At 39.5% G+C, this 14,501-nt stretch overlaps 1 protein-coding gene across 1 annotated transcript in view; it reads left to right on the top strand.

Moving 5' to 3' along the window:
- The window catches only part of LOC132958271 (phospholipid-transporting ATPase ABCA1-like), a 149,498-nt gene that overhangs the window by 37,560 nt on the left and 97,437 nt on the right, over window positions 1-14,501 (top strand). The window contains exons 15-16 of the mRNA XM_061030999.1: window positions 5,955-6,177; window positions 10,768-10,989. Coding sequence (XP_060886982.1) covers window positions 5,955-6,177; window positions 10,768-10,989 — 445 coding nt within the window. The remainder of the gene's footprint in view (window positions 1-5,954; window positions 6,178-10,767; window positions 10,990-14,501) is intronic.

Below are 14,501 nucleotides of genomic sequence, written 5' to 3'. Positions count from 1 at the left end.
GCAGTCAGATGGACATGTTGGTCTAATGTGACTTCAAGATGCCATTAAAGACCCCGCACTTTAAATCTCCTGGATGTCCTCTTCAGAGTAAAAAGCTCTTCACTGGGTTAGTTTGGGTAAAACAGAAAACATGTTTACATTGTTCAATAGAAGCTTTTACTAAAGTGCTACAGTACGAGGTTACAGTTGTAGTTTTACTTGAAAATGAAAAAAGGTTTATCAAAAAAATGGCTTTGGCTTTTGGCTTTCTTTTTGCTCCTCTTCGTTTGGCTGTAACACGCCCGTTAACAATCTGCACGGCTTCAACCAAAGCGCACCCTGTTGGCATTTCCAAATTGAGATAACCAAACTGTTTTAGCTCCCACTGTTTTCCTTCACATTGTGCACAGACCTGCGATGACGGTGTGGGATAAAGCTTGACCCTTGCAGGTCCCGGTAGCTCATAAACTAGTTCTTTTATCAGCGGTGTCTGCACCACGCCATGCTTCTGGATCAGAGGCATCTCTTGTTGTAATACAAAGGCTGTGCTCCATATCAAAACTCTCACTCTCACACAGGCTTGACATTAGATCTAAAGCGGCTTTTAGTAAAACAGAACATAGTGATGCTTTGGATGTGAGGAATATTCAAATCTAGGATGTGTGAAATATGCTTTTGTCCATCTTCAGTGGTTTATTAACCTAATGTGCTCGCTTAGTACTTAAAGTGGGCAGATAGTTCAGCATATTAAGGACATCTGAAGCTCATTGAAGAATAATTCAGCTTTTAGTTTTTTTTACATTCCGAGTGCCTCTTAGTCATGCAAAAGTGACATACAATATTAACACCATTAGAAAAATCACATCTTTTATCCAACATTGCAGATGATCTCCATGAAGCCACTGCTAAAGAAAACATCTATCAATTAATACAGGTTTAGGGTTGCACCAGAGGAGTAAATCAGGGCCGATACTGATTCTGATGTAATAAAAAAAAAAAACAATGCTGCCGATAACTGATCCAATACTAATGTTTTTCATGAATTAATTGTTGTTACACTGAACATTGTGAGTCATTTATTGGGGGGCGGCTGTGGCTCAGTGGAAAGAGTAGGTCGTCTCTCAACCGGATGGTCGAGGGGTTCCCCAGTTCCTGCAGCCACATATCGATGCGTCCTTGGGCAAGACACTTAACTCCAAGTTGTTCCCGCTGCTTGGTCAGTGGCGTATAAATGTGTATGAATGTAATTACTTCTGATGGTCACTTTACATAGCAGCCTCTGCCATCATTGTGAGAATAGTTGTGAATGGGTATGCTGTGACCTTCAGTGTTTTGGCACTTTGAGTAGTGAGAAGACTAGAAACACACTATACATGCTCAACTCCATTCACCATTCAGGCCTTAACACTTTTTGAATGAGCACAAATCATTTGTACATATTTACAAACAAACTGTAACCGCTTTCAAATAAAAATGTTCTTTAAAAAGTAGTAATTAGACAGCCAAACAAAGTCTTAATCTAGACACTGTGATATTAGTTATATTGAATGCTGAAATTGATTCTAAAGGCAAAAAAAAAATGTTATATTAGGCTACATCATAATGCATACTAGCTTTTCATCATTAGACTGACATGACTCAGCAGATACGTAGCAGCAAAAGTGGGTGAATGCCAAATTTGTTGCTGATATGCCGATATCCGTCAACAGAGCAAGTACTGACAGCTTACAAGATTCAGCCGCTATATCTGTGAACCCCGAATAATGGTTAGAGTACGACAAATATTCTTTCATAATACTGACATAAGAAAACTGATGGTACAGTGTTGGCCGCTTAGTTATTTAATTTACAATGTATAGATCCAGATACATCACTGATGTATATATATTATGAAGTGGATGCTAAATGGTCACAATGCAAAGCCTGAGTGTTCCCAATCCATAAGTTAATTAATGTTGAAGCCAAATGCATCATAAGAGACGTGCATTGAAGCGATCCTTTGTATCAAATGTTTTGATCCACTGCGACTTTTTCAAGAGCTGGCATTTAAAAGCATTTGATAGTTTCCCAGTGGCCGATGCTGCAGTGTTCATTAAGTCCAAGCAGATATAAAGAATAAAGTCTCCTTTATGGATATATTTAGATAATGTCTCATTTGCCTCCTAACTGCCGGATTGACATTTTCAAGGCTGTGATAGTGTTGCTGAAAATCAAAGACATTCTGTTCAAATCAATGTGCAGTGTATTCTGAACATTACCGCAAACACAAGACCATGTAGGCTTGATTGCTTAAACACTGTTAACACAATCACTTTAAAATGTCAGACAGATTATTTATACATTTCAACACTACACAGTTTAAGTTGTGAAGTTGTTTGTATTAAAAGTTAATTACCTTTTTGTCACATTTAATTTAACTGCACCAAAGAAAAAAACGGTTAATGTATAAGGTAATTAGAAATAGTTCTTGGAAAAAACACAGAAAAACCTTGAACTTTAATAAGTATCTAAATGAAACATTAGCCCATCCAGTTCTGTAATTGCTTATATTAAAAGCATTCATCTGAACGTGATCATCACTTAATTTATTATAGTATAAGCTTTCAACAAGAGGTTAGTTGACTGTACTCCAAAACGCAGCATGCAAAGTTAAAGCACATTCATTTAGTACTTCTAAGAGATGAGTTTTTATTTCAAGCTGGATTCAATTATTGGTTTTGACTTGTTTGTAAAATCTCATCAATCCTTTTGTAATGTTTTTTCTGTATATGTCAGATACTATTAAGTTCAAAGACTCTTATATATGCAGTGCCCATAAACAAGACAATTTAACGGCATGAAGATATTCTTGTGTACCTCCTTTCAAAACATGTGGAAGGGTTAAAGTTAACTTTGAAAATATACAGAAGAACCAAGACATTGCAACAACACCAAAAAGTTGACTTCATTCCAGGACGTGGTTGCAAACCCATTACCGTTATAAATGGATGTAAAATGATCCCTGCTAAGTATCTGACTATCACAGCTCTTTACCCCACTATTAAAACAAACTGCAATATCGTCAGGAGTAAAAGAAACACATTTGAATATTGATTGAGGAACAATAGATGGTAGCAGGTATACCTTTTCTTCAACTTTATGTTCAAATATTTGTCTTTTACTATTAGGCCTGAAATGGCAAATTTATTATCAAATGTTTCTTTGCTTTCACAAGTCTTCATTTTTGAATGTCAGTGATTAATATTCAGAAATGATTTCATAGAATTCAGCAAGACTAGTGATATCAGTGAATCACTATCAAGTGGCAACCTCAACAGAGCATACAGACGCCCCTCGGAGCCCATTTATGATGTGAAGTTTGTATGATTCATTCCCTTTCATTAATGCGTGGTTCAGATTTGAAATTTAAAACTGTATAATAATCTTTAAACGCTTTGCTGTTTACCAAACTGTGCTACAATATTAGTAAATGGATTTCACACTACACCAGCGATGAAATATCCACATTGAATGAAATCTTTTCCTTTTTAATAAATAGCTCATTTCCAACCAGTCATTGATCTCATCTGTGTATTTGCTCGAAATGAGTCAAGTAGCTTTTTTCTTCTTTAAGTGTAGCACGCAAACCTCCTGAGAGGTTGTCCTCTACTATCGCTCAGTTTACTGAGAAATCAGTTTTCCAAGCGTCCCTAAATTTAGGTCAGGCTGCCAACGTAACTGGAGCTCTGCAACACAAACCCGCCCGGAGTTCTATTACTTAAGCACCTTTGATCGATCAACGAATGTATAATTCAGGAGCATCTGGTGGCAAGGTTGTCAGTGTCAGACATGGTGTACATGACTGATCTCTTTCCCCCTCCAGTGCTAGAAATCGCAGAAGGAGTTAACTCACACAGTCTGTCAAGTGTTACAGAGATGTTAGGCAAGAATCAGGCGCAGATAATAACAGAATTAGGATTCATACTGACACATTTGTGACTTGGGGCTGCTCGCCTCCCAAGAAAAAGATAGCAAAGTGTGAGCAAGCTTCATTTGTTGAAGTGTATCTATTTCATGAGTATGCTTGAATCTTCGGGGTTCAAAAAGGGAATTCTGTTTATGTAATCCTATCAGAGATTTCGGTTTTATATGCACTGTGTTTCAACTTTTAGAAACTCCATGTCAACCAATCCCTTCTTACGGCTTTCAAGGCCTCGTTTGAAATGGATCCATCCCGCGAGGGCAGGGGGGGAAGTGTCCTCGAAAACAAGTCTGTCTCGCTACCGTTCAAGTTCTACTATGTCACTGAACTTCCTCTGAAGTCTCAGTGGGGCTAACTGAATCTCTTTGTTGTGTTTGCACAACCATACCATACTTTAATCATCAGTTGTTCTATTGACAAAAATGCCTTCACTAAATGGTATTTTTAAAGTCTTAAATTGCTGTTCCGCCTGAACCCTGTTTCAAGGTACAAAGAGTAACATTATCCCATCAATTCAAAGTCTAAAACATGACTTTTTCCACAAAGACAAAACTGAAATTAATCACCTTCTAAAAAGTCATCTGTACATGGCTACCTAGCAATTATTGAATGTAGTTTCGTGAGTGAACTTGCACTCACTTTGCAGGGATTTAACAAGGCCTTTGAAAATATCTTGACCACAATCAAACAGAATACACTTCATGCAAATGGACTGCACTCATGGTCATTATTATGATCAATAGTTTTAGTTTAATTGCTTAAAAAAAAGGCCGCCATTCTGCCAATTACTGCACCTTCATTTTGTGCCTCATCTTCACATCCGTGCTCCACTGTGCTTCGCTTGCATTACATTCTCAGTATTTATGGAATGCAAGCGTAAGTGAAACGTGAAATCCATACTTTGTCAAAATCTATTTGATATCCCTCCTTCACTGTCTAATAAAGCAGAGGAAGCACTTTGTTTTATTGGCGGAGAGGGAAGATATTGACATGGCATTTTGGTGGCATTATGAATCCGGTTTAATATCACCTCATTGTGCTGTAACAGCATCAAATCATACATCATCTCTGGCATGAAGTGCAGCTCTAAATGGGTTGATTGAGCCGATGCACCAAGTGTATGAAGGTTAGCTGAGTACAAAAATAAATAAATGCTTCATTGGTGTTGAACCTGTGTATGGGGCTCTGAATGACATTATTTTCCCATGGTTTCTTCAGTGTCTGCAAAATCATCTTCTCTTTTTCACTTACATACTGCAAAAAGCAACCTGTAAAAGTCAATATATAATATTCAGTGACCTACCTGTTAGCTTTTAACATTATTTACACTCCCAGTTAATTTAAGTTTTGTACCAAATATAATCAAATAGTGGGAAGAAAAATATCTGATGACACTCCCTGAAAGTCAAATGTGTTATATACTGTAGTGGTGGGAATCACATGGGTAACTTGTGTAAGATGTTTTATGATGTGTCATGATGCGTTACGATGTGTTACGATGTGTTACGATGTGTTTTACGATGTGTAAATATACGTTATGATACGATACATGGCCCAGGATAACGTCATGATACAGTCATTCTGTTACATTTACAACATGTCAAGACAATCATATAGTGATACATCAGGATAGCTGAGGGATATAGAATGCTCCTAATGATGTAAAGCACAGGATAGATGTATTTATTCAGTTTGACCTTTCATCCTGTTTCATCTCTAAAATAGTTTCCACCGCTGTTCATCATGCCTGTCTTCTAACGTATTCTTTATTTTCTTCTTCTACTACCTCTTCTTCTTTAATGTCACATTCAGTTTCTTCTCTGGCCAATTAACCTCCGTTCACGTTTCTTTATACGTTGTTCCTTTAAGCCTCTCACTGAGTACCTACATTCACACAGCAGATTTTAAACCTACAAAAAAAACAAAATCTTGTGGTGTTGCTTCATAGGCCACTTCACTCTCGTTGTCAAAGTGAACTGCTGAGATCTCTGATTGCTTCCCTTCTTACACCCAGCTTCATCCAGAATATCGGAGGCATCCTCCCCATGTTCTTGGTGCTGGGCTTCATGTACACCGTTTGCATGACCATCAAAGGCCTGGTGCTGGAGAAGGAGCTCCGGCTCAAGGAAGTGCTGCGTGCCGTTGGCATTCAAAACGGAGCCCTTTGGTCCGCCAGGTTCACAGAAAACATAGTCCTGCTCACAGTTCCCTGTGCGCTCATAAGTGTCATGGTTAAGGTCAGTAGAAAAGAGTCCCTTGGTGGAAAGTATCAAAACACAAAGCATACAATAGAAACAGCAATCTAATATTTTATGTTTTTACACTCCCTAAATGGGGACAATCATGCAAATAATTGTAGCTATTTTTCTTTTTTTGTGTACAAAGTTGTGTTTTATTAGTGCACTTTTCATTGTATAAAATCTAACTTTGTATGTTTTGGACAATTGCAGCAACCTCAATATGGCTGCAACTTTATAATGTATAAATATATTACAAATTTTATGGTTAAAAGATAATTGGAGGTTGAGTTAATAAAGAATGTGATTCACCATCTGAATACATCCAAACAGATCATCTGTATTGGTCCTCAGCTTATGTTGCTCTTTGTGTGAAGTCATTGAGGTTAGAATATTGTTAATGCTTTGTGTTTTGGTATAATTAAAGTATCTAATCAAAGAAATTAATACAAAATATTTGAATACACACGCAAGCTTAAAATTAGTTCTCCTCAAATGATTATCCATGATTTATTTCAATCATGCATGCCTCAAAGTTTCACTTTAATTCAAATCCAATCACGGCAGTATCACTTCACATTTCCTCTTATTGCATCACCGTGATGGCTGCATCTCGAACATGAAAAAGGCTTCTGTTATGTAATTTGATGTGACTGATTTGCACTTTATCGTTCTTCAATTGCAGTGAAAGTGTGTTGTGTTTCTGCGACGCTGTGCACGGTTTTACATTATTGCATCCGCAGGGTAATAACTGTAAGTGGGAAACCAAAGGCCTCCAGTTCAGACAGGTGCCCCAGTTTGTGCACTAAATTACTACTTGCAGTCTTGAAGTTTATAATGTCTAATAACGCTGCCCGTATTGGTCCGAGAAAGTACGATAGATGAAATGTTGGGTTGTGTGAAACAAGTACAAACAACATTAATATTTGGCCCGTTCCTTGTGCTGACTTAAGCAAAAGTCAGAACTAATATGAACTTGAAACAACTCATCAAAGCGCTGCGCTTACTTTTACTGTTATTGGGAGATTTTACCAGCCTTTTTAGCTCATGCATAATGTACACAGGTTGGAACAGAATGAAAGAACAAACCCTCTGACTACCAAAGCCTATCTCAGCATCATACTGCTCATGATGTATAATGCAGCCTAAGTACAATCTTCTAATGGTTCTAACATCATCAATCATCAGAATAACTTTGGAGCAAAATGCAAAATGGAGTTGGTGTTATTCCCAGGACAGAGGCTAAAGAAAGTGTGACCAACATAAGTAATGTGCACTAAGTTTGTTAACATTTGTCTTATTCAGCAAATGTCTTAATTCTAGGAACATCTTCTAGGAGGTGGATGTTCCCCCCCCCCCCCCCCCCCCCCCCCGCACAGTTGTTTCTATGCTAATCCATGTGTTGAATCAATGATTGTGTAGGATATAATGAACATGTTTATGTGCTGTAATGATCCTCTGTGCAAGAATTGATTAGGAAAGCAACAGTGAGCTCAGTTATCACAGAAGGAAGGCCCTCGTGCCTGAGGTGACATACGCTGCAGCAGCATTATTATTGTTCTCGTTTAGATCGAGCACATCCTTCGACGGCTCCTTCTTTTGTGGGCGTCGTTAATGAAATAAAAAAGGATGCTTATTTTAAATCAGCCTAATCAATTTTTGTAGTTTAATTGGAAAATGTGGCTGGTAAATAAAAACTGATATTTGAACAGCTGGGTGAAATGTAATTTCCCACGAGCCTAATGTGTTTGCAAGCCATCAACAATTTGTAAACATTAATAACAATAAATTGAGTTAGTCGAGTGCCTTGGAGGAGCGGCTGCATGCGCGATGTGTATTCAGATCACAGGCCCATTCTAAATGATAATTTCACGGCCATTTTTAGCACATTAATAATAATAGCAAATCAAATGGCAATTATCTAAAGGCTGTGTCTGGATTAGGTGTGACAACAACCGGTTTTGTCACCTGCACCTGAGGCCTCTGTCATTTTACACTTGTGTTCTCCTCCATCACAGAGGAGCAAATGCTCAAATTATCTGGCATCCACACAGATGTATTTACACTGTTCCCTGTCTTCCCCCCCCCCCCTTAAAAAACACCCAGCTGAATCTGGATTTTCCTTATGAAAACGAACACTAAACTGCAGCGATCAATACGTGTGTGTGTCCTTGTTTTGACAACCTCAAACCACCTTCCAAAAATGTTTTTTGTCATGTTTGCGCTCAGTCATTAAAATGTGATTAATATGTTGTCCAAAACAACACTGACGCGAAACGGGGAGAAAAGAATGCAAATGACAGAGACCACCTTCATAGTTGGAAGACAGCTATTGACATGTCATCAATCACTCGTGGGTGAGGGACAAAAAGATCATAAAATGAGGATTTATTGAGCTGAACATGATGGTGGAACATGACATTAACCTCTGTACTTTCATCCAGTTTGGAGGTACTTTAACTTCACTTTAAAACTTGAATGCTGCTTGTTTATTTCAAGTAAACTACATGTCTGAGGAAAATAAGCACCTTTTATTCAAATGATTGATTCAACACCTGAAGTTGACATCTATAGAGCAATGGGCACTGTTACATATTCAAATACTTGTCCAATGAAGCCCAACTCCCAAAGCAACAACATCTGAGAGCTGTTACATGTACACAGTAACCTGTCCATGTGACAGCATGTTAAGTTCTTTACCTGCTGATAGAGTACATACAATAAACTTTAACAGGAAATCTGCATCTGAATATCTCTGGAAAAGAAGCAAAAGTATGTAAATGTAAGGTGTTGATGGAAGCAGAACCCATAGTTATGAGAATTCTTTCGATTTGATCAAATCAAATCCCAGCCAGGTGTTAATACAGAACACTTTGCCCACGTTCTGAAAGCTCCTGTGAGGAACTTTTGGTTTATGTTGCCCCTGACTGAATAATAAGAAATGATAAGTAGTGATTACGACTGTAGAAAAGCTCATCCTGCTGTCTTTTGAAAGTCAAAATAGTGAATCTTTGCTGTGGAAAACCAAAAAAAAACAAAAACTCAGAGGTGCTTTGAAATTTAGAATTAATGTCTTTATTTCAATAACAGATTGATTGACTGGTTGCATGTGAAAGGGATTGCTCATAGTGATGAACACATTTTTATTATCACCCTGCCCTCAGCTAAAGAGCATTTAAACATCTTTCAGCTCATTATTTGGGTTAACTGCCTGCACCTTTACTGTTTTGGCTCAGCTGCACTTCTCTAATCAACTCTGTGTACAGCAGCAGGCTGCACCTTTCAGCATCAAAGATCTCAGAACCTTTTTGTATGCTGCCTGTCGAGCGCCAAGCAGCAGCCAAATCTCTCGTTCATAGCGCCGCTGAAGTGACAGGTATTTCCCTCAGGCTTTAATGGAGAACCAAAGCAGATGAAAATAAGAAAAAAAGGTTGTACCCGTGCTTAAATTTACAAGGTTGCCAAGGACACAACTGTAAATGAATGTGTGATATTGATGGATTATTATTTAGGTTTATGATATCTAGGTTTAAGGGAGAGAGAGACACAACAGAGGTGTCCTGGGATGCTGATTTAATTGATAATAAATGGAAAGGTTTGGGACCAGAGGTCATGCTACATATAAGGTTTCCAGAAAACGGACCATGTGTCAGAACCAAATGTAAAAAGGGTTGTTGTCCTCTCCGATTTGGCTCCTCCATACTTCAGGTTCCTCCGGTCTCTGGCACGCTCCCTCCCATTATACATGACTCTAGCCTGGATCTACTCGGTGGCTATGATCGTTAAGGGCATCGTCGCAGAGAAAGAGGCGAGGCTTAAGGAGACCGTGAGGATCATGGGCCTGAGAAGCTCCATCTATTGGCTTAGCTGGGCAGTGTCCAGTGCGCTGCCACTGGCTGTCAGCGCTGTCCTCCTTGCACTAATACTGAAGGTGATCCAGCACGATTTAACCATGATTCAAGGAGGGTCCGACACTACTTTTGAAGAGGTTTTTCCCATCCAGTCCTCCATGGACAAATGAGACTTTAACTTAGAATAGTAAAAGTGATAATATAAAGAAGAACACAGTCGTTCTTGAGGGATCTTTTAGCTTTTGTATATTTCCAAAAGTTCCTAAATTAGCCATCATGCATCGTCTTGTAACAGTGTCTTCCATTTGGTTTCATTGAAATGGCACCATTATGCTAACGATTCAAGTGTCTTTTTGAATTTGGCTCAAAGGGGACCGCAGGAGAATGTATGGATGTAAAAAATATAGAAAATAAAACCCAACAAAAGTAGAGAAGGATCCTCCTTACAACCAGCAGAGCAAAAGGGTGACACATTTCATAAGAATTTGATCGCAGTATAAATCAGTCAACTGAGAAAAAAAACAGACAAATGTGCAAAAATCTGAAATTGAAAACCCTTTGAAACTCATTTACTCTGCCTGCGTTGTTGTACAAATGAGCCATTATAATCACATTTTCTAACGCTCTTTCCTTGGTACAACATTTGACCTCCAATCCTTTTTTTGTGGGTTGTGTTGACATTAAATTCTAAATTTCCTTTTTTGTTCTCCCGTCTTCCATTTGCTTCTTTTCGTCACAGTACGGCAAAGTGCTGCAATACAGCGACCCGTCTGTAATCTTTGTCTTCCTGCTGGTCTTCTGCCTGGCCACCATCAGTCAGTGCTTCTTCATCAGCGTCTTCTTCTCCAAGGCTAACTTAGCGGCGGCGTGCGGCGGCCTCATCTACTTTGTCCTCTACCTGCCGCACGTCCTCTGCTACGCCTGGAGGGACGTCATGGGTTTGGGGGCCAAGGTTGCTGTGGTAAGTTCATCTCCAGCTCTGGAACTGTTTTTAGTATGTCCTCCCTGCTGCTCGGAGACAGAAGAACTGACTGAATCCTGAGTTGTATTCCTCTGTTATGTTTCTGCACTATGATCACACTTTTGACAGTTGCAGCAGTTTGTTCCTTCTCCTTTTACTTTTTTATGTCAAAACAGGTACATGTCTGACTTGATTTGTGCTGCTTGTTATGAAAGGAGGAAAATTCTCTCATTGTGTCGAAAATATCTTAAGAGTTTTTCCCTTTGTCGTACCTGCACAATCCTCTTGATAATAAGGTGTCACTGCAAGATGAATTTAGAGGTCTAGAAAAATTCAAATCGTGACACAAAAGCTTTTAGGAAGTGCATTAAATATTTATGCCATCGCCACCAATTTCTTTCCACTTGTTTGGACACATTTTGACACCAACCTGAAGTTTTTAACTCGATGTGGACATACTCAAGTGACACAAACAAGAAACATTTACATAAAAGAAGAGATTATACAGACACACAGCGAGGAAGTCTGGGGTTTTCTTCCTTCCCTTTAAGGGATAAAGATAAATAGTGCACCATTGCTCAACTTTCACTGTAGTCTGTCTGCATGACCTTTATGACAGTGCTGCTATCATTTGTCCACAAGCTGTCCTTTCTGCAGACAGAGACACACAACCTTCAGAATCTTCATTGCTATGTGTGCGCAAGTGCATCGTCCCAGAATTCCAATAAGGCTGTGTTTCTCCTGTTTGTCAATTGCAACAATGTGACCTCAGGTGCTGGTGGCCAAGGTAAACAGTTTAATGTGTCCTTTATGTATACAATTGAAATAGAAGCAGTCAATAACAACTAACACAGACACCTGATAAAAGTCACTTCTGATTTAACTTTTTTCATCCTCCTACACGTTGTTATTCAACCTGTGAGCTTGAATAGCTTGTCTGACAATAAGTCCTTTAAATTGATGCTGATAGTTTCCTTTTGAAAACTTTGCAGTGTATTCACTTCTGCAGACTGCATGCAGGTTAGGAAGTATTTTACATATAAAGCACAGCAAACCTTATTTAATCTCTACACAAAGTGCCAGTGCGAGGTGCTCCCCTGGCGCAGAGATTTTTCTCCCCTGTTCCAGCTAGATGGATAGCCCTCCAGCCCTCTAATTAGCATGAGCAATGTTCCTCTGACCAAACCACTATCCAGTTCATCCTTACACTTTATCACAGATGTGTGTGTGTGTGTGTGTGTGTGTGTGTCTGTGTCTGTGTCTGCAGAGGGTTTTTCTCTCTCTCAGCTCGGATGAAACTAAGCCATGCCAAGGCATACGAATTCTCCCCCGCGCTGTCCTTGATAATGAAGTCTTTAATCGGAGCAGAATTTCGAAAGATCATCTGAATTTTGTCCAGCGGTTCTTGATTGCAGACGAGTGCCGAAGGAGAATCAAAGGCCGTGTTTCAGAGGGTCACAATAAGACAGCGCATAGTCATTTTCCAACCACCTATTATCTACTGTACTTTCACTATTTCTCACCTTTTTTTACCTTCAGTTTTTAATGAGACAAAACAAGACAGGGCCCAGAGTTCTTTTCTGTTATGGAATACCAGAAATACATTCAGTCATTCCTTCAGTCCGAGAGAAATCCTGAGGAAAACCGTCCAGCATTATAATTTTAGAACTGGTTGTCTTTGAAATCAATGAATAGATCTGTACTACTGCAACATCTGGGAGCAGACTTATGCATATGGCTTTAGTTGAGACTGTTAACTGTAATAAAACTGCACTATAACTCTTCTTAGAGTTGTAATTTACAATATCATTACTATGTTAAGATAAAGGACTTTCTTATTATTTCTTTCTTATTAAATCACATCACACTGTGGAATAAAGAGAAAGGAGAAGACATGAAACAAAGGTCACATGTGGAAATTGAACTTGTGGTACTACCAGTAGATATCAGCATTAAATGTCCAGCTAAATGCATTGCTGATTATTCTAACACTTACTAGATAACATTTTTGGTACATAACAAGTCAGAAAATCGACTGAGAGTTTCCTTAAACCAGAAATGAAATGAAATGGCTTCATATGGCTTGTCTTGTCTGACCAAGCGCCAAATCACAAATATATAACAGCTACTGTTTTTCCCATTTTAGAAGCTTGGAGACGACAAGAAGAGATTCATTTTTTACTTTCTTGAAAGATGACTCGACACAATTCCTCAATCATCACGACAGTTGCCAATTTTGGAGCAATCGACTGGTTTATGGGCTAATTATGGCACTTTCAACCAGAATCCAACTCAAGACAGAGATACTTTGTTCTCCCAGTTTTTCATGTAAGCCTTCTGCAGCCAGACACACATTTCTCTGCTGTGAGTCTGTCCGTCACTGCAGCTCTCTTTTTTCAAAAATGGCTTCTCGGAAAGCGCTGGAACCGTTATTAACGTTCCTCTTAACGATGCTCTTTCTCAGCAGCCAGCTGAACAGTAGCTGTGTGTGCAGTGTTGTCTATCAGTTCAATAGAGGGGGCTTGTTTTGTCTCTCTCCCACTCCATGCCCTTTTCTCAAAAGCCAAAGGAGTGGTTCCTGTCGTTTTGTCAGCCTTTCATACAGAGGTCAAGGATGGGTGCCCGGTAGCCCTGCTGTCAACCCTCGTCTACTGACTCATTGCTGATTGCTTGGCAGTAGACAGACAGCGGAGGACAAAACAGGAAGAGCCCAGCAGTGTTAGCAGCCAGGCTAGATATTTGGCGTCACTGCAGAGCTTTTCAGATTCTCTGCTTGGAAATGAAACCATCAGTTTCGAACGGTATTCATGATGTTTGTCTCTGAAGCTCAAGAAAACGCTTCCGCCGCAGTGAAAATGCTGCGAGCAAATGAGGCGTAATAAAACAGCTGGCAGGCAACATGGCAACGCAAAGTGATAGGCCATGGCAGATGATGTCTCACGGGCAAAGCATCATTTGCAATTTCCTACTGTATGAAAGAGCCAACAAATCTTAGTTTGCGGCACACACACATTGCAGACTCCATCTTCATTCTGGTCTGAAGTCCTTTGAGATGTTCACAAAGGCAACACGGCAATTACGCCAGCTGATGCCCGCGTAGAAAATGTCCCTGTGTCTGCAGCAATAGTTTATTGATCAGTTATGGATATGACCTTGGCTGGTAACCATATATCGCCCACAATAATGGCATCACTGAAATGCACTTACCACAGGCTGCATATAAGAAGTTGATGTAGCCTCTTGTTTCAAAAGTGAAGCCCAACCAAAGGGATATGAACCTGCATTAATGGCTGCGCTGATTGCACAGTGAGTATGTGGAAATTGGGAGCTAAGGCGTGGCTACCTGTGATTGACAAGTCACTGACACAGCCACACATCAACCAAGCTCAATCATCCCATTGTCCCGACGTGGTCACATCTGGCTCCAAAAAACATCATGACCGCTGAAAAGGAAGCTTCCAAAAGATAGAATAGATAGAAGAAGTCTAGCATAAGACACACAAGCATGCACC

Source organism: Labrus mixtus, chromosome 23 (assembly GCF_963584025.1).
Source record: "Labrus mixtus chromosome 23, fLabMix1.1, whole genome shotgun sequence".
NCBI lineage: Eukaryota > Metazoa > Chordata > Actinopteri > Labriformes > Labridae > Labrus > Labrus mixtus.
Note: the sequence above shows the minus strand (reverse complement) of the source record. Positions and strands in the feature narration are given on the sequence as shown.